Source organism: Sus scrofa, chromosome 3 (assembly GCF_054392235.1).
Source record: "Sus scrofa isolate SSC_HxYL_T2T_F1_AM1 chromosome 3, Sscrofa_HxYL_maternal_Yorkshire_Landrace_v2.0, whole genome shotgun sequence".
Classification (NCBI taxonomy): domain Eukaryota; kingdom Metazoa; phylum Chordata; class Mammalia; order Artiodactyla; family Suidae; genus Sus; species Sus scrofa.
Window position 1 is genome coordinate 45,753,002 of NC_139385.1, and position 27,531 is coordinate 45,780,532.

General features: G+C 60.2%; 2 protein-coding genes across 4 annotated transcripts; one reads left to right on the forward strand and one right to left on the reverse strand.

Annotated features, from left to right (window-relative positions):
- Nucleotides 1–847: 847 nt before the first annotated feature.
- Nucleotides 848–3,556, forward strand: ZG16B (zymogen granule protein 16B). Its single transcript, XM_021086744.2, has 4 exons — nucleotides 848–922; nucleotides 1,007–1,085; nucleotides 1,302–1,407; nucleotides 3,076–3,556. The coding sequence occupies exons 2-4, from the start codon at nucleotides 1,031–1,033 to the stop codon at nucleotides 3,422–3,424; spliced, it is 510 nt and encodes a 169-aa protein (XP_020942403.1). The 5' UTR covers nucleotides 848–922; nucleotides 1,007–1,030; the 3' UTR covers nucleotides 3,425–3,556.
- A 7,266-nt stretch (nucleotides 3,557–10,822) lies between these two features.
- LOC110259943 (pancreatic adenocarcinoma up-regulated factor) lies at nucleotides 10,823–27,207 on the reverse strand. Of its 3 annotated transcripts, XM_085017830.1 has the most exons (6): nucleotides 26,879–27,207; nucleotides 19,086–20,095; nucleotides 13,496–15,824; nucleotides 13,333–13,411; nucleotides 13,011–13,116; nucleotides 10,823–11,341 (listed from the first exon to the last, which is right to left on the reverse strand). In XM_085017830.1, the coding sequence occupies exons 4-6, from the start codon at nucleotides 13,385–13,387 to the stop codon at nucleotides 11,002–11,004; spliced, it is 501 nt and encodes a 166-aa protein (XP_084873956.1). In that variant the 5' UTR covers nucleotides 13,388–13,411; nucleotides 13,496–15,824; nucleotides 19,086–20,095; nucleotides 26,879–27,207; the 3' UTR covers nucleotides 10,823–11,001. The 3 variants fall into 3 exon arrangements, with proteins under 3 accessions (XP_084873956.1, XP_020942404.1, XP_084873957.1); XM_021086745.2 differs by lacking the exons at nucleotides 19,086–20,095; nucleotides 26,879–27,207 and adding an exon at nucleotides 15,861–16,780 and having other exon boundaries at nucleotides 13,496–15,730; XM_085017831.1 differs by lacking the exons at nucleotides 13,496–15,824; nucleotides 19,086–20,095; nucleotides 26,879–27,207 and having other exon boundaries at nucleotides 13,333–13,459.
- Between the last annotated feature and the right edge of the window lie 324 nt (nucleotides 27,208–27,531).

The following is a 27,531-nucleotide window of genomic DNA, read 5'->3' on the forward strand; positions in this document are numbered from 1 at the left end:
GCTGGTTCGATCCCTGCCCTTGCTCAGTGGGTTAACGATCCGGTGTTGCCGTGAGCTATGGTGTAGGTTGCAGACTCGGCTCGGATCCTGCGTTGCTGTGGCTCTGGCGTAGGCTGGCAGCTACAGCTCCGATTAGACCCCTAGCCTGGGAACCTCCATATGCCATGGGAGTGGCCCAAGAAATCGCAAAAAAAAAGACAAAAAAAAAAAAAAAAAGAACTGGCCTGGAGAACCGGCCTGTCCTGGACCCACTGTGCCTCCTGTCATGGGGTCATTGATGCAGGTCATCTCATAGCCCAGGAAACCCCGTTCATCACCAGCTACACCCGGACCCGGCACAAAGCAAAGATCACAGATCCTCTAGGACAGGCCGTGAAGGGCCAGCGCGTGGGATGTCTCTGCCCCCTGGCACCAGGCCCCAGCACTGGACTGTCCACTCTGGCTCTCAGGGGTCAGAGGGGACAGCCCAGGGGACAAGGGGCTCTGCCCAGCACTGAATACGGCCCTGAACCAGGTTCTGCACTAGGTTGGAGCCCTGGCCCCCGGGAGGCTTCTGGGGAGGAAACCTGTTTGTCTTAGCACCTGCCCCACCTCCAAAGTCAAGGTCCAGTCCAGGTGCCCCAGAGGGAGACACAGAGATGATAGTGAAATGCCTCTCATTGTCCCATATTGTTTTTGTAGGACAGCCACCAAGACAATAAACACGGCTCATCCGGGAGCCTCCCCCTGGGTGGCTCTGGGGATTCCCCAGCAAGAGTCCCCACCGCCTAGCTCCTTCCTGTCCCCCTGGCAGACCCTTGGCTCCTTCCTTCTGGAGGGGGGTCCATGGGGCCCGGGAGGGTATAAAGGGCCAGGTGGAGGGCGCTCAGGCACAGCAAGTGTCCCCAGCACCAGGACTGCACCGCGAGACTCCCCAGCCCAGGTAAGCCGGGGCCCCTACCATGGCTGGGGCCAGGGTGGTTGGCAGGGGTCCTCTCTGTGCTCAGGTGGCCTGTCTTCTCTCCAGGGTCCTGATCTCCAGCCAGAAGCCATGCTGCTGTGGCTAACCCTCACCCTCCTGTGGAGCAGCCCCTGCTGGGCGGGGCGTAAGTCTGGCAGGGTCTGCCCCCTCCTGCCCTTCCCCCGGGCCCCTCTCCTCCCCCAGCCAGGACCTGGGGGCTGGGCCCAGCCTTTGTCACAGACGAACTCTAGTCTCAGGACTGTCCCATCCGCCTGCAGGGGCTGTGTCCCTTCTGGGCAGACACAGCCCACATGTCACTGTGGCCTTCCCCCCACCCCAACCCACCTGGTTCTTTGTCTAGAGACGTACGGGATTGGAGGAGGCTCCTATTTCAGCACCTCTAAAGACAATGAGAGTGAAATCACTGGGATTCGAGTGTACATAGGTCTTGTGGGCCTAATCAAGAGGTGAGTAGGGTCAGGGCTGCGAGCCCCTCCCTGGTCCCAACTCCCACCAAGGTCTCGGGGGTCTGGGGAGGGGGCTTAGGGCCTCTGCTCCCAACATCCCCACTGGGACCTGAGGACTCTGTGACGCCAAGGGGTCCTCAGGTCCTGGAGGCACCAGCCGTCACCTTCCCCCTGTCCCTCTGCCTCCACCGCTTCCTCTCCCTGCTGCAGCCACACTTTTTCTCCCTCCACCTGCAAGCCAGGCTCCTGACTTCCGGGGGATCCAAAGCGAGGGGCAGCTGAGGCTTCTCGCAACTTCCTCTTTTCAACCAACCCACACTCAACTCAGCCCAAAATAGTCTCCCACTGCAAGAATGCCCCATGGGGAGACCCTGTCGTGACTCAGTGGAAACGAATCTGACTGGCATCCATGAGAACACAGGTTCAGTACCTGGCTGCTCTCAGTGGGTTAAGGATCTGGCACTGCCGTGAGCTGTGGTGTAGACTGCAGATGAGATTCAAATCTGACATTGCTCTGGCTGTGGTGTAGGCCAGCAGCTACAGCTCTGATTCAGCCTCTAGTGTGGGAACCTCCATTTGCTGTGGGGTAGGGGGGAGCTTAAAAGAAAAAGAAAAAAAAAAAGAATCTCCTGTGGGAAAAAGCTGGGGGAACGTCTGCCCAGGTTAAGGACAAAGAGAAAAGGAAGTGAGGCATTCCCATCCTGCGCAGTGGAAACAAATCCAACTAGGAACCATGAGGTTGAGGGTTCGATCCCTGGCCGTGCTCAGTGGGTTAAGGATCCGGCATTGCCGTGAGCTGTGGTGTAGGTCGCAGACGCGGCTCGGATCTGGCATTGCTGTGACTGTGACATAGGCCAGCAGCTGTAGCTCTGATTAGACCCCTAGCCTGGGAACCTCCATATGCCATGAGTGTGGCCCTAAAAAAAAAAGAGAAAATAAAAGAAAAAAGAAAAGGAAGTGAGAGTCCAAGTGGACCACTGGCTGACGGAAGGAGACGTGGAGAGGCGGCAAGGCCAGGGTGTCTCCCCTCAGGTTGGGGTGCGCGCTTTCCTCAAGGCCTAGGGTGGATCTTTGCTCTGCATCGATGGGGTTCTGGGGATCCTGGGAAGGGAACCGGCCAGAGCAGCAGGTGCCAAGGGGACAGAGTGTGGGCGGGGCCCGGTGAGCAGGGGAGGCTCTGGGATGGGCACCTAGGCAGGGGAGGGGCCACAGGTAAGCCCAGGTGGGTGGGGCGAGTGGAGCTCCCCCAGGTGAGCCTGGGAGCCTCCTGCTCCTCAGGCCAGCCACCTGGCACGTCGGAGTGACTTGGCTCCAAAAGCCCAGGCTGGACCCAGGCTCGGCCCCCTGCTCTGGGCAATGACAGCAGCTGGCACCTCCTCAGGGTCAAGGTGACCAGGCCCCTTGAGGAGCTGTCCTGAGGGCAGAGCTCAGCACCTGCGCCCCAGTCATCCCGCTTTGCGGATGAGCACACGGAGGCCGGGAGAGGCTGGGAAACAAGCCCAAACCACAGAGGGGGAGGGCGCGGCAGGGGGTGGGGACCCGCGTGCCTGTCTCAGGACCCCAGTGGCACCTTCCCGGGACGTACGCTGCCGTGACAGGGCTGTCCCCCTCGCTGGTGGTTGGGAGTCACCCTGTATCTGGGGCTTCAAAGCTCGCCCTTCCCCCCAGTATCCAGGTGAGGTATGGATCCTCCTGGAGTGAAAAATACGGAAGCCCAGGTGGGAACGCCCAGGAGTTCATCCTGCAGCCCGGCGAGCACATTATAGCCGTCTACGGCACCTACAGGCTATACCTCCGGTACTTGGTCCTATACACAGACTTTGATCGCTGGGCCACATTTGGAGAGAAAACTGGCCAGGAGTTCTTTGCCTACCCTGACGCCAGTGAGAAGGTACTCACTGGACTCTTTGGGCACCACAAGCTCCTGGGCATCACAGACATCGGCTTTCAGTGGGATTATCCTCTAATAGACGTGACTTCTGCTCAACCAGATACCACCTATATCCAAAATAAGTGAGCACTCCTGGGTCCCTAGAGCTGGGATGTGGGTCACCCTGCCAGGGCCCCTGGCTGGTGGGCTGACAGCACAGGGGAATCTGAGTTGAGACCCTGAATCAGGACCCACCAATAAATCAAGCTTCTGCAGGAACAGTGCGTCCAGCTGTGGTCCTTGAGTCTGGGATTCGATAAAAGCCTTCTGGGCCTGTGGGGGCGGAGGCCTCGGGGGTAGAACCCACTGAGCAGAACGGCAGGAGGGGGCAGGAAGCGGCGCTGACAGCCCAGGCCTTGGAGAGTCTGCCCATGACAAGGGACCTGCCCGTGCAGACCCTGGGCCAATCGCATCATCTGTGACCCTTTGGGGCTCCGAGCGTGCCCATCCCCCACCACCTGCCCCAAGTCCATCCACGTGGGATCCTCTGGGTGTGCAAAGGGCCTCAGGGAGGCTGCTCATTCATTCCTTCACTCAGCATATGATTATCAAGTCCTGGCCCGCGTGAGGCTCCCTGGTCACCAGAGGAATTAGGAAGAGCCCAGCTGCCGAGCGGGGGGCACCCTGTAGGGGGACAGATACAGAAGCAGATGGAGGCAGTAGGTGGTGGCATCTGCACTGATAAGAACAGGTGTCGCACCCTGTGCACAGGCACCTGCCTGGAAGCGGGGGTGAAGGTGGGCTGTGCTTCAGGGAAGGCTTCCTGGAGGAGGCAACATCTGAGCTAGGTCCCAGAGGCTGAGTGAGAACTGGCCCGGAACTGGGAGCTGGGGGAGGGGCACCTTCCAGGCCAAAGGACCCAATGTGGGCAAAGACCAGATCCAGGAGGAGGCGAGGGCAGCACGTGTCGAAGGCTGGTCATGGGTCACAGCCCAACGGAAGACGCAAGCAGACCCCAGGCCTCGCACAGCCTGTGTCTCCCATCCCAACCCTGAAACCTACGTGACGGCTTCCAAGCTCTGAGTCCCACGTCCCCCCGTCGTGGCCCACAGGGACCCACTGCCGGGTGACAGAGAACATGCACGCACCCACTCGACGGCAACCGCCAAACACGCAGCAATGCTGCCAAGTGCCAGGCCCTGTGCCACCTCCACTCCCTCCACAGCAACCTGAGCGGACGGGACTCTGTCCACTCTGTCTGCCAAAGGAGGCCGGGGAGGCCCACGGAGCACGTGGCTCGGCTGGTGGTCACACAGCTCTGAGTGGCAGAGGGGGGATTCAGGCCAGGGGGGGTCTGGCTGCCCGTCAGGGCTCAGACCCCCGGACCAAGCAAAGGTTTCCCAACCCGTCCCCATCTCTCTGCTGACACACAGGCCGACACATTCCTCATCTATACTTTTTTTTTTTTTGTCTTTTTAGGGCCGCACCCACAGCATATGCAGGTTCCCAGGCTAGGGGTCGAATCAGAGCTGCAGCGGCCCGCCTATGCCACAGCCACAGCCACAGCCACGCCAGATCCGAACGGCATCTGTGATCTACACCATGCTCACAGCAACACGGATCCTTAACCCACTGAGTGAGGCCAGGGATCGAACCTGCGTCCTTATGGATGCTAGTCGGATTGGTTTCCACTGCGCCACAACGGGAACTCCCCCCTTTCCATTTTAAGTGCCGGCTGAGACACACTAAGTGGTTCTTAACCTGGAGTCTCAGGAAAGTCTTGGAACCCACGAACCCAGATCAAATCCATTTTCTTGTCTTCCACAGGAAAATTCTCATTTCCTTGGGTGGGAAGGACACCCGGACAGCACTTTAATAGTCCCCGTGACCTCATGCCAATTTCAGCTGTCCCTGAGAGCTTGCATTCCCACTCAGCACTACTCAAAACGGGGCTGTGCAGATTCGCCTTTTCATGTGTAAATGAAAAAGGCACGTCTCCCAAGGCAACCAAATAAAAACAAAAATAAACCAATGGGAACTAATCAAACTTACAAGCTTTTGCACAGCAAAGGAAATCATAAAAAAAAAAAAAAAAAAAAAACACGCAACCTACAGAATGGGAGAAAAGAGTTTCAAACATTGCAACCGACAAGGGCTTGATCTCTAAAATATACAAACTCATACAACTCAACAGCAGAAAAACTAACAACCCAACTGAAAAATGGGCAGAAGACCTGAACAGACATGTCTCCAAAGAAGACATAAGATGGCTGATAGGCACATGAAAAAATACTCAACATCACTAAGAGAAATGCAAATCAAAACTACAATGAGCGGGAGTGCCCATTGTGGCTCAGGGGTAATGAATCCCACTAGGATCCATGAGGACACAGGTTTGATCCTTGGCCTTGGTCAGTGGGTTAAGGATCCGGTGTTGCCGTGAGCTGTGGTGTATGTCGACAGCTTCAGCTCTGATTCGACCCCTATCCTGGAAACTTCCATATGGCATGAGTGCAGCCTTAAAAAAAAAAAAAAAAAAAAAAAAAGCTAAAAAAAACCCCTACAATGAGGTACCACCTCACACCAGTCAGAATGGCTACTATTAACAAGTCAACAAATAAAAATGCTGGAGAGGGTGTGGAGAAATAGGTACCCCCCTACGTTGTTGGTGGGAATGTAAATTGGTGCAACCACCATGGAAAACCGTATGGAGGTTCCCCAGAAAACTAAACATAGAACTACCATATGACCCAGCCATCCCACTCCTTGGCATATATCTGGACAAAACTTTCATTGAAAAAGATACATGCACCCCTATGTTTATTGCAGCACTATTCACAATAGCCGAGACATGGAAACAACCTAAAATGTCCCTTGACAGATGAATGGATTAAGAAGATGTGGTTCATACACACAGTGGAATACTACTCAGCCATTAAAAAGAACAAAACAATGCCATTTGCAACATGGCTGCGACTAGAGATTCTTAGACTAAATGAAGCACGTCAGAAAGAGAAAGACAAATACCATATGGTATCACTTATATCTGGAATCTAATACATGCACAAATGAAGCTATCTACAGAAAAGAAACGAACTCATGGACTTGGAGAACAGACTTGTGGTTGCCAAGGGGGAGGGGGAGGGAGTAGGATGGACTGGGAATTTGGGGTTCGTAGATGCAAACTACTGCCTTTGGAGTGTATCAGCAATGAGATCCTGCTGTATAGCACTGGGAACTATATCCAGTCACTTGTGATGGAACATGATGGAGGATAATGTGAGAAAAATTATATATATATATATATATATCACTTTACCGCAGAAATTGACGTAACATTGTAAATCAGCTATAATAAAAATAAAATAAAATAATAAAGGCCCAGGTGTTCATAGGACGCTTGTCAGACATGAGTTGACGGTGCATCTGTAGCTGCTCTGCGGGACCTCCTCACTTCCTGCTTGAGAAGCCAGTGGAGCATCAGGGGAGATCCCATCCCACCTTGGCTGTGGTTCCTTGATGCCCTGAGGCCCATTCTGTAGTATGATCACTGCCTTGCCCCCCGTTTGCTCACAGGGAAAGCTGTGTTCAGTACTGAGGGGACTCCACCCCGTCCACAGACACCCATTCCTCCCGGAGCTGGCAGCTGCGGGGGGACCCTCAGGGTCTCCTGGTGCGGCAACAGTGCCGGGCAGCATGGGACAGTGCTGCTCTGAAGAGCCACAGCCCTGAGCCCCATGGCTGTCCCCCCTTGACCGGGGTCAGGTGGGATGGAGGAGGGGTCAGAGAAGGGCAGGAAGCGGGGCAGGGGGAGGCAGGCACATGGGCGGCTCCAGGTCAGGGGCTGCTCTGAGAACGCGTGGCCCAGCTCCCTCTGTGGCCCAGGCCACCCCTCTGGGTGGGGAATTCCTCCACGGTTCCCACTGCCGACACGGAGGAGTCCCCTGGGCCCCCTAGAGTCTTGGGTGGTGGAGACGCCGCACCTGTTCTCAGGACCTGGGGGTCATCAGGACGCAGGGCTGGCTCAGGGCACGGGCGCGGGGCCAGCCCCGGGCCAGGGAGTTTGGGGGCCCCGGAACCCCTCCCTGGGGTGACAGGAACCAGGCGGGCTCACGCGTGGGCGGAAACTATTCACCGCGCGCCTTCGGGGTCACGCTGGCCTGGCTACGGCTCCGCACCTGGAGTCCCCTGGCCTCTGGTCCCCCCGGGGAAGCGAGCCCGCCTGGCGGCGGGACTGGAAGCGGCTCAGGCCCGCGCTGGGCCTCCTGAGACCGGCCGCCCGGCTCTCGGGTCCCCGCGGCCGGCGGGACGGCAGGGGCTGCGGGGCGGCGGGAGGGCGGGCGCCGAACCTCGGGTCCGAGCCACGCGCGCTGGGGCCCTGGCGCCCCCTGCTGGGGCTGCGGCGCAGGTGCCGGCCGCGGGCACGGGGGCGGCCGGACACCTGGCGAGCTGCGGGCACGTCCGCGGGGCCCCTGCGCGCGGCCGCTGGGCCTCGTCCCCACGGGCCCGGGGGCGCCCCACGCCGCAGCTGGGAGCTGGGAGGGAGGCGGACCCCGGGCGCCCGCCCCGGACGCCCCCCGCCAGCGCAGGCCTGGGTTTGCTCTAAGACCCTCGAGAGGCTCGGAGCCCTGGCTCCGCGGGCAGGAAGGAATCGGGCAGGGCCTGACCTCGACGGCGCCAAGGGCTCGGAGACACAGGAGCAACTGCCCCGAGCGGAAGGCGGGCGACGGCGACAGTGGGGATGAGGCCCCGCCCTGCGCTCCTGTGGCTGGAGGGGCCTGGGCTCCGCCTCGACCCCCGCCTACCGCGCGCATCCCGCCAGCCCGGCCGCGGCTCCGAATGAGGCCGCGGATGAAGCATCCCTCAGGCCGGGCCTCCTGGCGAAGAAGGGGCCTCACGGCGGTGCCATCGCGGCACTGCTTTATTCCCGCTGTGGCTGAGGGAGGCTCGCTCGGCACCGTGGCCCAGGTCGCCCAGGTCACCCAGGGAGATGGTGGCCAAGGGCAGAGAGGATCCCAGGGGCAAGCCCTGAGCCCGAGAGTCATCCCCACACCTCGTTGCCCCCACCCACGGAGACACCCGCTGGGTTCCGGGTGCCCCTGTCCCCTCGGTGTCCTCCCAGCCAGCGCTCAGGCCCCTCCCCTTTCCCTGCTTCTGGCAAACATCCTCAGCCAATGGGCACATGCAGAGCTCAGCTCAATCCAACTTGCTCCCCAAGGACACCAAACAGGAGGACAGTCGGCCACCCAGTCACCCCCTGGGACTGGCGGGGAGCCTCCCAGGGGAGCAGTGCTGTGGAGGAGCTGCCAGCCTGCTGAGCCCTCGGCAGGAGCTCCCCAGGCAGCAGCGCAGACAGAGAGCTGCAGGTCTCCTCCGCCAGGCCTGAGGCTAGGAAGCCTCCTTGGTGCCTTTCCTTTTCCTTTCTGGCTCCTTCCTTCTGCCTTCGCCTGAGGCAGGAAGGAAGGTGGTCCTGCAGAGCCGCTGCAGGTGTACCAGCCACACACGTCTAACGGGTGTCCTATGAATTCCTGTGCCACTGTCATTGCTGCAGGAAAAAGCACATCGACAAACACTCACAATCTTGAAGCCCCGCCGAGTGTGAATTTCAAGCTCCCTGGGCCGACTGTCACTAACACGCTGAGGCCACGGGTGCTCTTCTGCGGCTGTCGGACTGCACTTGGCCCCAAAGGAAACATAAACAGGGGAAAAATGGTTTTCCATCTGGGTTCATGAGTTCCTGGACTTTCCTGAGACTCCAGGTTAAGAACCACTTAGTGTGTCTCAGCCGGCATTTAAAATGGAAAGGGGGGAGTTCCCGTTGTGGCGCAGTGGTTAACGAATCCGACTAGGAACCATGAGGTTGCGGGTTCGGTCCCTGCCCTTGCTCAGTGGGTTAACGATCCGGCGTTGCCGTGAGCTGTGGTGTAGGTTGCAGACGCGGCTCGGATCCCGTGTTGCTGTGCCTCTGGCGTAGGCCGGTGGCTACAGCTCCGATTCAACCCCTAGCCTGGGAACCTCCATATGCCGCGGGAGCGGCCCAAGAAATAGCAACCACAACAACAACAAAAAAGACAAAAGACAAAAAAAAAAAAAAAAAGATTAAAATGGAAAGGGAGTTCCCGTTGTGGCGCAGTGGAAACCAATCCGACTAGCATCCATAAGGACGCAGGTTCGATCCCTGGCCTCACTCAGTGGGTTAAGGATCCGTGTTGCTGTGAGCATGGTGTAGATCACAGATGCCGTTCGGATCTGGCGTGGCTGTGGCTGTGGCTGTGGCATAGGCGGGCCGCTGCAGCTCTGATTCGACCCCTAGCCTGGGAACCTGCATATGCTGTGGGTGCGGCCCTAAAAAGACAAAAAAAAAAAAAGTATAGATGAGGAATGTGTCGGCCTGTGTGTCAGCAGAGAGATGGGGACGGGTTGGGAAACCTTTGCTTGGTCCGGGGGTCTGAGCCCTGACGGGCAGCCAGACCCCCCCTGGCCTGAATCCCCCCTCTGCCACTCAGAGCTGTGTGACCACCAGCCGAGCCACGTGCTCCGTGGGCCTCCCCGGCCTCCTTTGGCAGACAGAGTGGACAGAGTCCCGTCCGCTCAGGTTGCTGTGGAGGGAGTGGAGGTGGCACAGGGCCTGGCACTTGGCAGCATTGCTGCGTGTTTGGCGGTTGCCGTCGAGTGGGTGCGTGCATGTTCTCTGTCACCCGGCAGTGGGTCCCTGTGGGCCACGACGGGGGGACGTGGGACTCAGAGCTTGGAAGCCGTCACGTAGGTTTCAGGGTTGGGATGGGAGACACAGGCTGTGCGAGGCCTGGGGTCTGCTTGCGTCTTCCGTTGGGCTGTGACCCATGACCAGCCTTCGACACGTGCTGCCCTCGCCTCCTCCTGGATCTGGTCTTTGCCCACATTGGGTCCTTTGGCCTGGAAGGTGCCCCTCCCCCAGCTCCCAGTTCCGGGCCAGTTCTCACTCAGCCTCTGGGACCTAGCTCAGATGTTGCCTCCTCCAGGAAGCCTTCCCTGAAGCACAGCCCACCTTCACCCCCGCTTCCAGGCAGGTGCCTGTGCACAGGGTGCGACACCTGTTCTTATCAGTGCAGATGCCACCACCTACTGCCTCCATCTGCTTCTGTATCTGTCCCCCTACAGGGTGCCCCCCGCTCGGCAGCTGGGCTCTTCCTAATTCCTCTGGTGACCAGGGAGCCTCACGCGGGCCAGGACTTGATAATCATATGCTGAGTGAAGGAATGAATGAGCAGCCTCCCTGAGGCCCTTTGCACACCCAGAGGATCCCACGTGGATGGACTTGGGGCAGGTGGTGGGGGATGGGCACGCTCGGAGCCCCAAAGGGTCACAGATGATGCGATTGGCCCAGGGTCTGCACGGGCAGGTCCCTTGTCATGGGCAGACTCTCCAAGGCCTGGGCTGTCAGCGCCGCCTCCTGCCCCCTCCTGCCGTTCTGCTCAGTGGGTTCTACCCCCGAGGCCTCCGCCCCCACAGGCCCAGAAGGCTTTTATCGAATCCCAGACTCAAGGACCACAGCTGGACGCACTGTTCCTGCAGAAGCTTGATTTATTGGTGGGTTCTATTGATCACCAATTTGATCTGAATCACCTATTTACTGGTGTCTCAGAGTTGTAACTCAGGTACCCCGTGCCATGTGCCTGATGTCAGCCAGACGGCCTTGGCAGGGTAACTGATACCCCAGCGCTGGCGACCCAGAGGTCCCCTCTTCAGAATGGGTCGTCACTGGGCAGCACAGAGGCTAAGCCCTCTCGAGGAAAACCCCAGGTAAAGCCAATGCCCGTGATGCCATAGAGCCAGAACTGCCCGTACACGCCCTCGAGCACCTGCCCGGTCAGGTTCGGGGCAGCGAAGAAGCCCTTGCCAGTTTCCAGTCCGAATGAGGCTGAGCGCCCTTGGTTGGTGATCAGAGTCACGTGCTGAAGGAAGGTCCTGTACCTTCCATAGATGCTTATGATGTGCTCGCCAGGATGCAGGATGAGTTCGTGGGCTTTCCCACCTGGAATTCCGTATTTTTCACTCCAGGAGGATCCATACCTCACCTGGATACTGGGGGGAAGGGCGAGCTTTGAAGCCCCAGATACAGGGTGACTCCCAACCACCAGCGAGGGGGACAGCCCTGTCACGGCAGCGTACGTCCCGGGAAGGTGCCACTGGGGTCCTGAGACAGGCACGCGGGTCCCCACCCCCTGCCGCGCCCTCCCCCTCTGTGGTTTGGGCTTGTTTCCCAGCCTCTCCCGGCCTCCGTGTGCTCATCCGCAAAGCGGGATGACTGGGGCGCAGGTGCTGAGCTCTGCCCTCAGGACAGCTCCTCAAGGGGCCTGGTCACCTTGACCCTGAGGAGGTGCCAGCTGCTGTCATTGCCCAGAGCAGGGGGCCGAGCCTGGGTCCAGCCTGGGCTTTTGGAGCCAAGTCACTCCGACGTGCCAGGTGGCTGGCCTGAGGAGCAGGAGGCTCCCAGGCTCACCTGGGGGAGCTCCACTCGCCCCACCCACCTGGGCTTACCTGTGGCCCCTCCCCTGCCTAGGTGCCCATCCCAGAGCCTCCCCTGCTCACCGGGCCCCGCCCACACTCTGTCCCCTTGGCACCTGCTGCTCTGGCCGGTTCCCTTCCCAGGATCCCCAGAACCCCATCGATGCAGAGCAAAGATCCACCCTAGGCCTTGAGGAAAGCGCGCACCCCAACCTGAGGGGAGACACCCTGGCCTTGCCGCCTCTCCACGTCTCCTTCCGTCAGCCAGTGGTCCACTTGGACTCTCACTTCCTTTTCTTTTTTCTTTTATTTTCTCTTTTTTTTTTAGGGCCACACTCATGGCATATGGAGGTTCCCAGGCTAGGGGTCTAATCAGAGCTACAGCTGCTGGCCTATGTCACAGTCACAGCAATGCCAGATCCGAGCCGCGTCTGCGACCTACACCACAGCTCACGGCAATGCCGGATCCTTAACCCACTGAGCACGGCCAGGGATCGAACCCTCAACCTCATGGTTCCTAGTTGGATTTGTTTCCACTGCGCAGGATGGGAATGCCTCACTTCCTTTTCTCTTTGTCCTTAACCTGGGCAGACGTTCCCCCAGCTTTTTCCCACAGGAGATTCTTTTTTTTTTTTCTTTTTCTTTTAAGCTCCCCCCTACCCCACAGCAAATGGAGGTTCCCACACTAGAGGCTGAATCAGAGCTGTAGCTGCTGGCCTACACCACAGCCAGAGCAATGTCAGATTTGAATCTCATCTGCAGTCTACACCACAGCTCACGGCAGTGCCAGATCCTTAACCCACTGAGAGCAGCCAGGTACTGAACCTGTGTTCTCATGGATGCCAGTCAGATTCGTTTCCACTGAGTCACGACAGGGTCTCCCCATGGGGCATTCTTGCAGTGGGAGACTATTTTGGGCTGAGTTGAGTGTGGGTTGGTTGAAAAGAGGAAGTTGCGAGAAGCCTCAGCTGCCCCTCGCTTTGGATCCCCCGGAAGTCAGGAGCCTGGCTTGCAGGTGGAGGGAGAAAAAGTGTGGCTGCAGCAGGGAGAGGAAGCGGTGGAGGCAGAGGGACAGGGGGAAGGTGACGGCTGGTGCCTCCAGGACCTGAGGACCCCTTGGCGTCACAGAGTCCTCAGGTCCCAGTGGGGATGTTGGGAGCAGAGGCCCTAAGCCCCCTCCCCAGACCCCCGAGACCTTGGTGGGAGTTGGGACCAGGGAGGGGCTCGCAGCCCTGACCCTACTCACCTCTTGATTAGGCCCACAGGCCCTACAAAAACCCGAATCCCAGTGATTCCCGTCTCATTGTCTTTACTGGTGATGAAATAGGAGCCTTTTCCGTTCCCGAACATCTCTAGACAAAGAACCAGGTGGGTTGGGGTGGGGGGAAGGCCACAGTGACATGTGGGCTGTGTCTGCCCAGAAGGGACACAGCCCCTGCAGGCGGATGGGACAGTCCTGAGACTAGAGTTCGTCTGTGACAAAGGCTGGGCCCAGCCCCCAGGTCCTGGCTGGGGGAGGAGAGGGGCCCGGGGGAAGGGCAGGAGGGGGCAGACCCTGCCAGACTTACGCCCCGCCCAGCAGGGGCTGCTCCACAGGAGGGTGAGGGTTAGCCACAGCAGCATGGCTTCTGGCTGGAGATCAGGACCCTGGAGAGAAGACAGGCCACCTGAGCACAGAGAGGACCCCTGCCAACCACCCTGGCCCCAGCCATGGTAGGGGCCCCGGCTTACCTGGGCTGGGGAGTCTCGCGGTGCAGTCCTGGTGCTGGGGACACTTGCTGTGCCTGAGCGCCCTCCACCTGGCCCTTTATACCCTCCCGGGCCCCATGGACCCCCCTCCAGAAGGAAGGAGCCAAGGGCTGCCAGGGGACAGTAAGGATCTGGGCGGTGGGGGCTCTCACTAGGGGATCCCCAGAGCCACCCAGGGGGAGGCTCCCGGATGAGCCATGTTTATTGTCTTGGCCACGTGGGCTACACAAACAAGATGGGACAGTGGCAACTTTTCACTGTCACCTCCGTGTCTCTCTCCTGGGTACCTGGACTGGACCTTGACTCTGGAGGTGGGGCAGGTGCTGAGAGCCCTTCCTGGGGACAAACAGGTTTCCTTCCCAGGAGCCTCTCGGGGCCTGGGGTCCAGGAGGGGGCCCTGTCTAGGTGGCACCTCCATGACTTCCATCAGGCACCTCGGCCAGGGGTCAGCACACTCTGCCCAGAAGGACAAATCTCGCCCCCTCTTGTTTTTGAACAGCCTGTGAGCTAAAACAACTTTTCACATGTCTTATGCCCACTTTCACTGTGTATGGACGTTCCCCAGGCCCGGGACTGAATCTGACCCACAGCTTCCTTCAGGCACCTTGGCCAGGGGTCAGCTCACGATGCCACAACGGCTAAGCCGTACCCTCTCACTGCTGGTTTCCACAAGAAATTGAGCTGAGAATACTTTTTACATTTGCAAAGAGAAAAAATTCCCCCCCCCCAAAAAAATGTGACCAGTGAAAACCCCTGAAATCCCGCCGTCTTTGCCCATGACTGTGTGCTGGATGTTGTCGGGGGCTGTGTTCCCAGAGCAGAGGCACCGGGGAGCAACCGTGTCAGAGGCTTTAGGACCCAGACAGCCTAACAAGTGTGGCCCTTCACCCTCAAACCCAGCAGCCCTGGGGGATCACTGGCCCCTTCCCTGGGACCCAGGCGGCCCTGTCCATGGTGCTGACCCCAGGGGCGGGGGCTTCCTTTAACAGCCAGCCTGCAGTGGGGAGAAGCAGCTGAGTGCCCCTTCTCCTGCCCCTGCGCTGCTCTCCCGGGACCGGCTCCTTGGGGCTCAGGCCCCACGGGCTCACGTTGCCAAGGGAGGACCCCTCCTGTCCCCCAAAGCTCTTCCCCCCGCCCCCACAGGCGTTCAGCCCCTTAAATGCAGCAGAGCCTGGATGAGAAGTGCAGGGGCCAGCAGGCTTCCGAGGGACAGAGGTCCCCTCCCGAGGCCCTGGAACCTCCTGGAGGAGGAGGTGGAAGAGGCCTGGGGCCTGGGCAGGGACCGCTCCTGGAGGAAGGGCCCGAGGCAGCACAAGGGCAGCTTGTGTTCTGTCCCTGCCTGGCCTTTCCCGCTAATGCTGCCAGTCCGGGCGCCTTCCTTCTCCCGCAGGCTGCCAGGCTTTGGTGCCCAGTGGAGGGTCGGTGTGGGCAGGGAGTCCTGGAAGCGCCACCTGCGATGGGTGTTGGAGGAAGTGACAGTTGCCAGCCTTGAAGAGGACACAGCAGTGCTAGCCTGAGGGTACGCAAAAGAGACATTTTCAGAGAGCACACAAGCGTGCTTATAAGTGGTGCACACGCACACCTGTGAGCTTAAAAGGCACGTGTGCACCACAGGCTTTGCAGGCAGAATCACCTTCCGATACACGCACGTGCACAGCTGTCTCTGACCGCTGGAACTTGCACACATGGCTCCCACACAAGCACAGCTGTACATGGATGCGGGAGCTCTCTTCCCACCTTGCTGACGGCTCGCTTTTCACCGTGACTTCGCGTGGCGGAGAAAGCCAGCTCTCTGGCGTCGTTCACAGGGTCCCTGATCCCAGGGTGAAGGCCCCACCCTCGGGACCTCATTGCACCCTGAGGACTTCCCAAAGGCCCTGCACCCAGTTTGGAGGGCTGCACCAAATGAACGTGGAGTGATACCATGTGCAGGCCGCCCAACAGCATCCCTGGGCCAACGGATGGGTATATCAGAGGCTTGAGAAACTTCAAGCCGATATTTCTGGACAAGGAATCTAGCAGGATGTGAGTCTTTGGTCACGGGGCGAGTGATGCTGGCGTGTCTGTTGGTGCCGGAAGTGGTTGTTGGGGATCTTTGCCAGGACCCATCCGTTCCTCCTGTATCAACAGCGTGAGCAGCTGAACTCTGTCCACAAGCGGCAAATTTTTTCTTCCCGCTAATTCTCCTGAATTAGCCACCTGGCCTCTTCTCCTGTACTGCAGGAAAGGTAGAGAAGGTCTTGAAAATTCATTTAGTTTATATGCTTCATGTATGAGTTTTCAAATTAATGAGTCCTTTCCAGGGTCGACCCTGCAAATAATAGATGAAATTGTTTTGTGGGCTCACCGTGAGCTCAGGAAGAAGGGAAGCCAGAGGGGACGCGTCCCCAGCCCCGGCTGTGACAGGGAGGAGAGGGTCGCCTGTCCCTTAGAGGGAGCGGGGAATCCGGGCTCCCTGACACAGGGGGTGACATGCCGCCTGCAGGAGGTCGTGGCTTCCTCGGCTCCGTCTGGGGAGGCCTGATGCGCTGTGCTGACCACCGGCCCCCGGCAGGGATGGCCCTCAGATGGGCCAGGCGGTTCCCACCTCTAAGCCATCTCCCTGGAAGGGGCAGGACGGGAGCCCGAGGGGACTGTGGGTGAGGGGCGGGCAGGGTCCTGCCCAGCGACGCCTCCAGGCCACAGTCCTGGCTCAGGGACCCGCCAGCCGCCCCCCAGCCCCCCCCCAGGATGCTGACACCAGAGCCGCGTCTGCAGGTGGAGGGGCCGTGGCGCTGGGAGGAGGGGACACAGCCCTCCGCGGGTCCCTCCCAGGAGGGGCCACTGCGGGGAAGCCCAGGCTGTGGAGAGAAAAGTGTCCGGGCAGGACGGTGGCCGCGCGGGTCAGCTGAGGATGCCCGGGGGGCACTCGGGCAGATTCCTCCCCCGCCCCCGCCCCCAGCGGGGCGGTGCTGCCTCCTCAGCTGCGTGGGGCGGGGGGCCCGGGCTCCGGCTTGGCCTGGCACCTGTGCCTTGTTGGTGCGCAGGCCTGGCTGGGGATTGAGAGCAGCTGCGCTGTAGGAACGGGCGGCGTCTGCAGCCACAGCGAAGGGGCATCAGGCTCTCCCCGCGGCGTGGACGCCCAGCCCAGCCCAGCCCAGCCCCGCTCGGGACGGACCGGACCCCGTCGGAGTGAGTAGGACGCAGGACGGGCGACTGGGCCCGGGAGGTACATTCAGTTGTTGTCACCGTTGCTGCTGCTGCTGCTCTGATTGATCCTTGTGGGCGACGTCGCCATTGCTGCCGGGCTGGTGTGGGTGTTGCTGCTGCTGAGGTTGTTGTGGGGGTTGTGTCTGGGTTGTCGTGGATATTGTTACTGCTGGGTAGTTGTGGGTGTTGTTGCTGCTGCTGGGTTGTTGTGGGTGTTGCTGCTGGGTTGTCATGGGTATTGCTGCTGCTGGGTTGTTGTGGGTATTGTTACTGCCAGGTTGTTGTGGGTGTTGCTGCTGCTGGGTTGTTATGGGTATTGTTACTGCTGGGATGTTTTGGATGTTGCAGCTGCCAGGTTGTTGTGGGTGTTGCTGCTGCTTCTGGGTTGTTGTGGGTGTTGCCGCTGGGCTGTGGTGGGTATTGTTGCTGCTGGGTTGTTGTGGGTGTTGTTTCTGGGTTGTTGTGGGTATTGCTGCTGGGTTGTTGTACTTGCTGCTGGGTTGTCATGGGTGTTGCTGCTGCTGGGTTGTTGTGGGGGTCACAGCTGCCGTGGCAGCCCAGCGAGGACAGCCCTCAGACCGGCTCTGTGGCGGGTTCGGCTGTGAGCCCGGTGTCCAGGGACGGCAGCCAGCACTGCCATGTCCCTGCTGGTTCTAGAGAGTCTCCTGGAGAGGCGGGGCCAGCCGGGGCCCCAGGGGACAGCCACACTGGTGGCAGACACAGTGGGGAACACTCAGCAGCCCCTCCTGGTGTCGGGATCCAGCTCTGCTGTGTGCGGGCAGGTGGGCTGGGCCCCCTTTCCTTCCCGACTCGGCCTCCCTCTGTGTCTGAGAGCAGGCTGCTGGTGCGCCCTCGCCCCACACTGCGGCTGGACCCCCGGTGCCCCTTTCCCGACGGGAGCCCCTTTCCCGACAGGCCACAGGCTGGGGACTCCCAGGGAAGTCCCTCACAGGGTGTGCCCTCCCCAGCCCTGCCCCCTGGGCACAAGCCGTCCCCTCCAGGGACATTCTCTACCCTGATCACGGGACGTCTTCCCTGCCCCTTCCCCACTAGGCTGAACTCTCTGGGTGGGGGCCGTGCTCTCTCCCGTGGACGCCCCTGGCCGAGGGGACCGGTGGGGATGGTGACCTGGGAATTAGGCTTTGCCGGACACACCAGCCTGGTGTCTACACCCACGAGCCACCGACACGAATGGATGGGGGCTCTGTCTGGGTCTCACTCAGGCACATCCGGTCCCACCTGGTGGCCCTGGCGGGTCCCCTGGCCTTGCTCTTGCTTGGGGCCCTCACCCCCCTGACGCTGGAGGCCAGACTCCCCCTTGTGGGGAGATGGGCCTTTAGGGAGGCTTGGCGGTAACACAGTAAAGTGGATTGCAGACGGGGATTTGAAGGTGCCGAGCCGGGGCTTGAGGACCCAGGGAGGGTGCATCGTGAGTCCTGGAACAGCTGGCGCCTCATTTAAGCAAATCACCAGGCGTTCCCGTCGTCATCGTGGCTTATCGGAAACCAATCTGATAGTATCCACAAGGCCACAGGTTCAATCCCTGGCCTCGCTCAGTGGGTGAAGGACCTGGTGTTGCCGTGCGCTGTGGTGTAGGCTGGCAGCTGTAGCTCATATTGGACCCCTAGCCCAGGAACCTCCATATGCTGCGGGCATGGCCCTAAAAAGACCAAAAAAAAAAAAAAAAAAAAAAAAAAAAAAAAAACATGTCTTTTAAAAAAAGCAAATCGGAGTTCCTGTCATGGCGCAGTGGTTAACGAATCCGACTAGGAACCATGAGGTTGCAGGTTCGATCCCTGCCCTTGCTCAGTGGGTTAAAGATCCGGCGTTGCCGTGAGCTGTAGTGCAGGTTGCAGACGTGGCTCGGATCCTGTGTTGCTGTGGCTCTGATGTAGGCCGGCGGCTACAGCTTGGATTAGACCCCTAGCCTGGGAACCTCCATATGCCGCGGGAGCGGCCCAAGAAAATGCAAAAAGACAAAAAAAAAAAAAAAAAAAAAAAAAAAAGCAAATCACCTCATGTATGTGTGCATTTATGTGTGTCTGTGCGTGTGTTTTCGTGTGTGTGCCTGTGTGTATTTGTGTGTCTGTGGGTGCGTGTTCAGAGCCCCCCATGTGCCAGTAGCAGACAGTAGAAAGTTGTTCAGCTCCCCCCACGGGCGCCCCCAAACCCCCTCTCCTTCCTCCCCCGCCCCTTGTGCCCAAGGCGAGGGAGGAGGAAGCAGCCTGAACCAAGCGCAAAGCCCCGGGAGGGACTGTGCAGCCTGATCTTGGTGGCCGCGCAAACACCAGCCTCTTTGTCTTGTTTCCCTGGCACCTTCCAGAGGGCTGTTTGCAGTGGACTGGGGAGAAGGACGGCTGTGCTCATAAAACTCCACCCCAACCTGGCTTGTGGCAGCAGACAAAGAGGGTTCTTTGGGGCCTGGGGGAGGGAGGGGCTGCCCCCCGCCCCACCGCCCGCCTGCAGCAGCTCCTCTTGGCTTCTGGCTGCCCCGACCGTCCAGACTGCACGGCTGACGTCTTGCAAGGCCCCCGACGGCTGGCCGGTCCCCGCACCCTGGTGGGCCCTTGGCAGGCTCGGGACGCGCGACCGTGTCCAGGGCCGTATTTGGGCCGGAGCTGCTTGGTTCAGTGGAGAAGGAAGGACTCGGGGCCAGCAACACATGTCCCCCCGTGGCTCAGCCAGGGTGTGGACAGGGAAGGGGTGAGGACTGACTCGGGTACAGAGGCTGGCAGCTGACTTGGGACCAAAGGCCAGAAGCTTGGGCCGAAGATGGGGAGCAGGAACCAAGGCCAGGCGAAACCAGCCCTTCCTCAGCCTGGACCCCAGGGCTCAGGTTCGGCCCAGGCCTGGTCTCTGCACCTCTGCAGAGCCACTGGGACGGAGTCCACAGGGATGGCGCCGGCTCCGCCAGAAGCCCTGAGCATCTGGGCCCCGAGTTCCCAGGGCAGCAGGAGGAAACCTGCCGGGAGCCCTCTGGTTGTGCCAGTTCTGTAGAGTTTGGGCGCTTGGGGTCTGGGGACACTCAGGACAGGAGATGTCTCCCCCTGGTTGGTGCCCAGGTGGGCCCTGGGTGGTCTGAACAAGGGGTGGCAGAGGGATGGTGGGTGTAGAGTCCACGGCTCCCTGGGTCAGTTGCGTCAAGTCTCTCAGCTGGGTTTCCACATCTCTCAAGATGGGAGATTGAGGAGTTCCCAACATGGCTCAGTGGTTAACGAATCCGACTAGGAACCATGAGGTTGCAGGTTCAATCCCTGGACTCAATCAGTGGGTTAAGGATCTGGCGTTGCTGTGAGCTGTGGTGTAGGTCGCAGACAGGGCTCGGATCCCATGTTGCTGTGGCTCTGGCATAGGCTGGCGGCTACAGCTCCTTCATATGCTGCGGGAGTGGCCCTAGAAAAAGACAATGAATGAATGAGTGAATGAATGAATGAATGAGGGAGACTGGTACTGACCTGAGCTGTGTTGTGACGATTAAATGAGGTAACCCTTGGGGAACCCCCTGGCATGAGGCATGGTGCTGCATAGGGGCAGGATGGATGCGGGTGTGCCTTCTGCCCTCCCTCCCTCCTGCCAGCCACCCTTCCTTCCATCCATCTCTCCATCAGTTCATTCATCCTTCCACCCATCCATCTTCTGTCCGCCCATCAACCCATCCTTCTATCCATCCATTCTTCCATCCCTCCATCCATACACCCTTTCATCCGTCCAGTTATCCTTCTATCCATTCATCCATCCTTCCATCCATCCTTCCATCCATTCATCCTTTTATCCATCCATCCATGCCTTCAAAGCGGGAATAAATAAAACCACAGGAGACTGACTAACACACATGCACAAAACTGTGTCATGGAAAGCGGTTTCTACAAGCAGCACTTGGGAACCAGTCCCTTTCACCACATTTCTCATGATCTCCGTCCCCAGTTTCTCTCTTCTCCCTCCCAGGCCAGGTCCACTCAATCCTCAAAATTTTTTGGCCACACATGTGGCGGGTGGAATTTTCCCGGCCAGGTGTCAAACCCACAGTGACCCGGGCAATGCCAGGTACTTAACCCCCTGCACCTCCACGGAATCCCTCAGTCCTCACCTTTAAACATGGGCCTCTTCACACACTAAAGTCAAGTTCCTCTTATAGCTTCTTTCATGTTGCAGTTCACCGTGGGCCCCTTCTCTTTGTGGACGCCTCTTCTTGTCCTCAGAGAGACTCTTTGTTCCTTTAAACCAAATGCAACGGCTGACTGTGCAGTTTTCAATGTTAAACAATTTTAGGTGCCTAAATAAAACACTGGCGTTAGGAGTTCTTGCTGTGGCTCAGCGGTAATGAGCCCACGAGGACTCGGGTACGATCCCTAGTGTCCGTGAGGACACGGGTTAAGACCTCTGGCTTTGCTCTGTGGGCTAGGGATCCAGTGTTGCTGTGAGCTGTGGTGTGGGTCCCACACGGCTCGGATCTGGTGTTGCTGTGGCTGCGGCAGCTACAGCTCTGATTTAACCCCTAGAGTGGTAACGTCCAGATGCCCCAGGTGTGGCCCTAAAAAAACAAAAAAAGAAAAAACAAATACTAGCATTAGCGTCCTCAAAAGTGCATTGTGAGCCGTTCTGGGTAAGGAATTTCATTTCAGTTTAGCAATATTTCCCAATTCCTGCAGTATGTACATATCATTCTTGTAATAATAATATGTTAATAAATACATTTCTTAGAAAAGTGGAGTTCAGTTTCCATTCCCTCGCCCTCTGCTCCTAAGACACTTATTTTTTCAAATTTGGAACATCTATGACTTTTTTTTTCTTTTCATGGCCACACCTGCAGCAAATGGAAGCAGGGACAGGGGAGGGGCCTGAGCGCTGGCTGGGAGGACACCGAGGGGACAGGGGCACCCGGAACCCAGCGGGTGTCTCCGTGGGTGGGGGCAACGAGGTGTGGGGATGACTCTCGGGCTCAGGGCTTGCCCCTGGGATCCTCTCTGCCCTTGGCCACCATCTCCCTGGGTGACCTGGGCGACCTGGGCCACGGTGCCGAGCGAGCCTCCCTCAGCCACAGCGGGAATAAAGCAGTGCCGCGATGGCACCGCCGTGAGGCCCCTTCTTCGCCAGGAGGCCCGGCCTGAGGGATGCTTCATCCGCGGCCTCATTCGGAGCCGCGGCCGGGCTGGCGGGATGCGCGCGGTAGGCGGGGGTCGAGGCGGAGCCCAGGCCCCTCCAGCCACAGGAGCGCAGGGCGGGGCCTCATCCCCACTGTCGCCGTCGCCCGCCTTCCGCTCGGGGCAGTTGCTCCTGTGTCTCCGAGCCCTTGGCGCCGTCGAGGTCAGGCCCTGCCCGATTCCTTCCTGCCCGCGGAGCCAGGGCTCCGAGCCTCTCGAGGGTCTTAGAGCAAACCCAGGCCTGCGCTGGCGGGGGGCGTCCGGGGCGGGCGCCCGGGGTCCGCCTCCCTCCCAGCTCCCAGCTGCGGCGTGGGGCGCCCCCGGGCCCGTGGGGACGAGGCCCAGCGGCCGCGCGCAGGGGCCCCGCGGACGTGCCCGCAGCTCGCCAGGTGTCCGGCCGCCCCCGTGCCCGCGGCCGGCACCTGCGCCGCAGCCCCAGCAGGGGGCGCCAGGGCCCCAGCGCGCGTGGCTCGGACCCGAGGTTCGGCGCCCGCCCTCCCGCCGCCCCGCAGCCCCTGCCGTCCCGCCGGCCGCGGGGACCCGAGAGCCGGGCGGCCGGTCTCAGGAGGCCCAGCGCGGGCCTGAGCCGCTTCCAGTCCCGCCGCCAGGCGGGCTCGCTTCCCCGGGGGGACCAGAGGCCAGGGGACTCCAGGTGCGGAGCCGTAGCCAGGCCAGCGTGACCCCGAAGGCGCGCGGTGAATAGTTTCCGCCCACGCGTGAGCCCGCCTGGTTCCTGTCACCCCAGGGAGGGGTTCCGGGGCCCCCAAACTCCCTGGCCCGGGGCTGGCCCCGCGCCCGTGCCCTGAGCCAGCCCTGCGTCCTGATGACCCCCAGGTCCTGAGAACAGGTGCGGCGTCTCCACCACCCAAGACTCTAGGGGGCCCAGGGGACTCCTCCGTGTCGGCAGTGGGAACCGTGGAGGAATTCCCCACCCAGAGGGGTGGCCTGGGCCACAGAGGGAGCTGGGCCACGCGTTCTCAGAGCAGCCCCTGACCTGGAGCCGCCCATGTGCCTGCCTCCCCCTGCCCCGCTTCCTGCCCTTCTCTGACCCCTCCTCCATCCCACCTGACCCCGGTCAAGGGGGGACAGCCATGGGGCTCAGGGCTGTGGCTCTTCAGAGCAGCACTGTCCCATGCTGCCCGGCACTGTTGCCGCACCAGGAGACCCTGAGGGTCCCCCCGCAGCTGCCAGCTCCGGGAGGAATGGGTGTCTGTGGACGGGGTGGAGTCCCCTCAGTACTGAACACAGCTTTCCCTGTGAGCAAACGGGGGGCAAGGCAGTGATCATACTACAGAAAAGAACGGGTTCCCCAGTGCTGCTGGTGGAAACTGCTTTCTGCTGAAGAGCTTGGTGTGTGTGTGTGTATGTGTGTGTGTCGCCTGTGTTTGATTTATTCCTGCCTTGAGGGGCTGGATGGCAGGGTGGACAGAAAGGTGGATGGATGGACCGATGGAGGGAGGGAGGGCAGAAGGCACACCCGCATCCATCCTGCCCCTATGCAGCACCATGCCTCATGCCAGGGGGTTCCCCAAGGGTTACCTCATTTAATCGTCACAACACAGCTCAGGTCAGTACCAGTCTCCCTCATTCATTCATTCATTCACTCATTCATTCATTGTCTTTTTCTAGGGCCACTCCCGCAGCATATGAAGGAGCTGTAGCCGCCAGCCTATGCCAGAGCCACAGCAACATGGGATCCGAGCCCTGTCTGCGACCTACACCACAGCTCACAGCAACGCCAGATCCTTAACCCACTGATTGAGTCCAGGGATTGAACCTGCAACCTCATGGTTCCTAGTCGGATTCGTTAACCACTGAGCCATGTTGGGAACTCCTCAATCTCCCATCTTGAGAGATGTGGAAACCCAGCTGAGAGACTTGACGCAACTGACCCAGGGAGCCGTGGACTCTACACCCACCATCCCTCTGCCACCCCTTGTTCAGACCACCCAGGGCCCACCTGGGCACCAACCAGGGGGAGACATCTCCTGTCCTGAGTGTCCCCAGACCCCAAGCGCCCAAACTCTACAGAACTGGCACAACCAGAGGGCTCCCGGCAGGTTTCCTCCTGCTGCCCTGGGAACTCGGGGCCCAGATGCTCAGGGCTTCTGGCGGAGCCGGCGCCATCCCTGTGGACTCCGTCCCAGTGGCTCTGCAGAGGTGCAGAGACCAGGCCTGGGCCGAACCTGAGCCCTGGGGTCCAGGCTGAGGAAGGGCTGGTTTCGCCTGGCCTTGGTTCCTGCTCCCCATCTTCGGCCCAAGCTTCTGGCCTTTGGTCCCAAGTCAGCTGCCAGCCTCTGTACCCGAGTCAGTCCTCACCCCTTCCCTGTCCACACCCTGGCTGAGCCACGGGGGGACATGTGTTGCTGGCCCCGAGTCCTTCCTTCTCCACTGAACCAAGCAGCTCCGGCCCAAATACGGCCCTGGACACGGTCGCGCGTCCCGAGCCTGCCAAGGGCCCACCAGGGTGCGGGGACCGGCCAGCCGTCGGGGGCCTTGCAAGACGTCAGCCGTGCAGTCTGGACGGTCGGGGCAGCCAGAAGCCAAGAGGAGCTGCTGCAGGCGGGCGGTGGGGCGGGGGGCAGCCCCTCCCTCCCCCAGGCCCCAAAGAACCCTCTTTGTCTGCTGCCACAAGCCAGGTTGGGGTGGAGTTTTATGAGCACAGCCGTCCTTCTCCCCAGTCCACTGCAAACAGCCCTCTGGAAGGTGCCAGGGAAACAAGACAAAGAGGCTGGTGTTTGCGCGGCCACCAAGATCAGGCTGCACAGTCCCTCCCGGGGCTTTGCGCTTGGTTCAGGCTGCTTCCTCCTCCCTCGCCTTGGGCACAAGGGGCGGGGGAGGAAGGAGAGGGGGTTTGGGGGCGCCCGTGGGGGGAGCTGAACAACTTTCTACTGTCTGCTACTGGCACATGGGGGGCTCTGAACACGCACCCACAGACACACAAATACACACAGGCACACACACGAAAACACACGCACAGACACACATAAATGCACACATACATGAGGTGATTTGCTTTTTTTTTTTTTTTTTTTTTTTTTTTGTCTTTTTGCATTTTCTTGGGCCGCTCCCGCGGCATATGGAGGTTCCCAGGCTAGGGGTCTAATCCAAGCTGTAGCCGCCGGCCTACATCAGAGCCACAGCAACACAGGATCCGAGCCACGTCTGCAACCTGCACTACAGCTCACGGCAACGCCGGATCTTTAACCCACTGAGCAAGGGCAGGGATCGAACCTGCAACCTCATGGTTCCTAGTCGGATTCGTTAACCACTGCGCCATGACAGGAACTCCGATTTGCTTTTTTTAAAAGACATGTTTTTTTTTTTTTTTTTTTTTTTTTTTTTTGGTCTTTTTAGGGCCATGCCCGCAGCATATGGAGGTTCCTGGGCTAGGGGTCCAATATGAGCTACAGCTGCCAGCCTACACCACAGCGCACGGCAACACCAGGTCCTTCACCCACTGAGCGAGGCCAGGGATTGAACCTGTGGCCTTGTGGATACTATCAGATTGGTTTCCGATAAGCCACGATGACGACGGGAACGCCTGGTGATTTGCTTAAATGAGGCGCCAGCTGTTCCAGGACTCACGATGCACCCTCCCTGGGTCCTCAAGCCCCGGCTCGGCACCTTCAAATCCCCGTCTGCAATCCACTTTACTGTGTTACCGCCAAGCCTCCCTAAAGGCCCATCTCCCCACAAGGGGGAGTCTGGCCTCCAGCGTCAGGGGGGTGAGGGCCCCAAGCAAGAGCAAGGCCAGGGGACCCGCCAGGGCCACCAGGTGGGACCGGATGTGCCTGAGTGAGACCCAGACAGAGCCCCCATCCATTCGTGTCGGTGGCTCGTGGGTGTAGACACCAGGCTGGTGTGTCCGGCAAAGCCTAATTCCCAGGTCACCATCCCCACCGGTCCCCTCGGCCAGGGGCGTCCACGGGAGAGAGCACGGCCCCCACCCAGAGAGTTCAGCCTAGTGGGGAAGGGGCAGGGAAGACGTCCCGTGATCAGGGTAGAGAATGTCCCTGGAGGGGACGGCTTGTGCCCAGGGGGCAGGGCTGGGGAGGGCACACCCTGTGAGGGACTTCCCTGGGAGTCCCCAGCCTGTGGCCTGTCGGGAAAGGGGCTCCCGTCGGGAAAGGGGCACCGGGGGTCCAGCCGCAGTGTGGGGCGAGGGCGCACCAGCAGCCTGCTCTCAGACACAGAGGGAGGCCGAGTCGGGAAGGAAAGGGGGCCCAGCCCACCTGCCCGCACACAGCAGAGCTGGATCCCGACACCAGGAGGGGCTGCTGAGTGTTCCCCACTGTGTCTGCCACCAGTGTGGCTGTCCCCTGGGGCCCCGGCTGGCCCCGCCTCTCCAGGAGACTCTCTAGAACCAGCAGGGACATGGCAGTGCTGGCTGCCGTCCCTGGACACCGGGCTCACAGCCGAACCCGCCACAGAGCCGGTCTGAGGGCTGTCCTCGCTGGGCTGCCACGGCAGCTGTGACCCCCACAACAACCCAGCAGCAGCAACACCCATGACAACCCAGCAGCAAGTACAACAACCCAGCAGCAATACCCACAACAACCCAGAAACAACACCCACAACAACCCAGCAGCAACAATACCCACCACAGCCCAGCGGCAACACCCACAACAACCCAGAAGCAGCAGCAACACCCACAACAACCTGGCAGCTGCAACATCCAAAACATCCCAGCAGTAACAATACCCATAACAACCCAGCAGCAGCAACACCCACAACAACCTGGCAGTAACAATACCCACAACAACCCAGCAGCAGCAATACCCATGACAACCCAGCAGCAACACCCACAACAACCCAGCAGCAGCAACAACACCCACAACTACCCAGCAGTAACAATATCCACGACAACCCAGACACAACCCCCACAACAACCTCAGCAGCAGCAACACCCACACCAGCCCGGCAGCAATGGCGACGTCGCCCACAAGGATCAATCAGAGCAGCAGCAGCAGCAACGGTGACAACAACTGAATGTACCTCCCGGGCCCAGTCGCCCGTCCTGCGTCCTACTCACTCCGACGGGGTCCGGTCCGTCCCGAGCGGGGCTGGGCTGGGCTGGGCTGGGCGTCCACGCCGCGGGGAGAGCCTGACGCCCCTTCGCTGTGGCTGCAGACGCCGCCCGTTCCTACAGCGCAGCTGCTCTCAATCCCCAGCCAGGCCTGCGCACCAACAAGGCACAGGTGCCAGGCCAAGCCGGAGCCCGGGCCCCCCGCCCCACGCAGCTGAGGAGGCAGCACCGCCCCGCTGGGGGCGGGGGCGGGGGAGGAATCTGCCCGAGTGCCCCCCGGGCATCCTCAGCTGACCCGCGCGGCCACCGTCCTGCCCGGACACTTTTCTCTCCACAGCCTGGGCTTCCCCGCAGTGGCCCCTCCTGGGAGGGACCCGCGGAGGGCTGTGTCCCCTCCTCCCAGCGCCACGGCCCCTCCACCTGCAGACGCGGCTCTGGTGTCAGCATCCTGGGGGGGGGCTGGGGGGCGGCTGGCGGGTCCCTGAGCCAGGACTGTGGCCTGGAGCCGTCGCTGGGCAGGACCCCGCCCGCCCCATACAGGGAGGAGCCGTCAGAGGGTTTGGAATCGGAGAATGATGGATCTGGATCTGATGGGTTGTGAGAGAACCACTCTGGTGCTGGTGGGAGCAACAGCAGAAGCAGGGGATCAGTTGCAAGGC

Excerpts from the sequence above, each read along its gene's own strand:
- ZG16B (XM_021086744.2), top strand. The coding sequence starts at position 1,031 with ATGCTGCTGTGGCTAACCCTCACCCTCCTGTGGAGCAGCCCCTGCTGG. Across the intron at positions 1,086-1,301 it reads CAGCCCCTGCTGGGCGGGGC|AGACGTACGGGATTGGAGGA; the intron begins GTAAGTCTGGCA and ends TTCTTTGTCTAG. Across the intron at positions 1,408-3,075 it reads CTTGTGGGCCTAATCAAGAG|TATCCAGGTGAGGTATGGAT; the intron begins GTGAGTAGGGTC and ends CCTTCCCCCCAG.
- LOC110259943 (XM_085017830.1), bottom strand. The coding sequence starts at position 13,387 with ATGCTGCTGTGGCTAACCCTCACCCTCCTGTGGAGCAGCCCCTGCTGG. Across the intron at positions 13,117-13,332 it reads CAGCCCCTGCTGGGCGGGGC|AGATGTTCGGGAACGGAAAA; the intron begins GTAAGTCTGGCA and ends TTCTTTGTCTAG. Across the intron at positions 11,342-13,010 it reads CCTGTGGGCCTAATCAAGAG|TATCCAGGTGAGGTATGGAT; the intron begins GTGAGTAGGGTC and ends CCTTCCCCCCAG.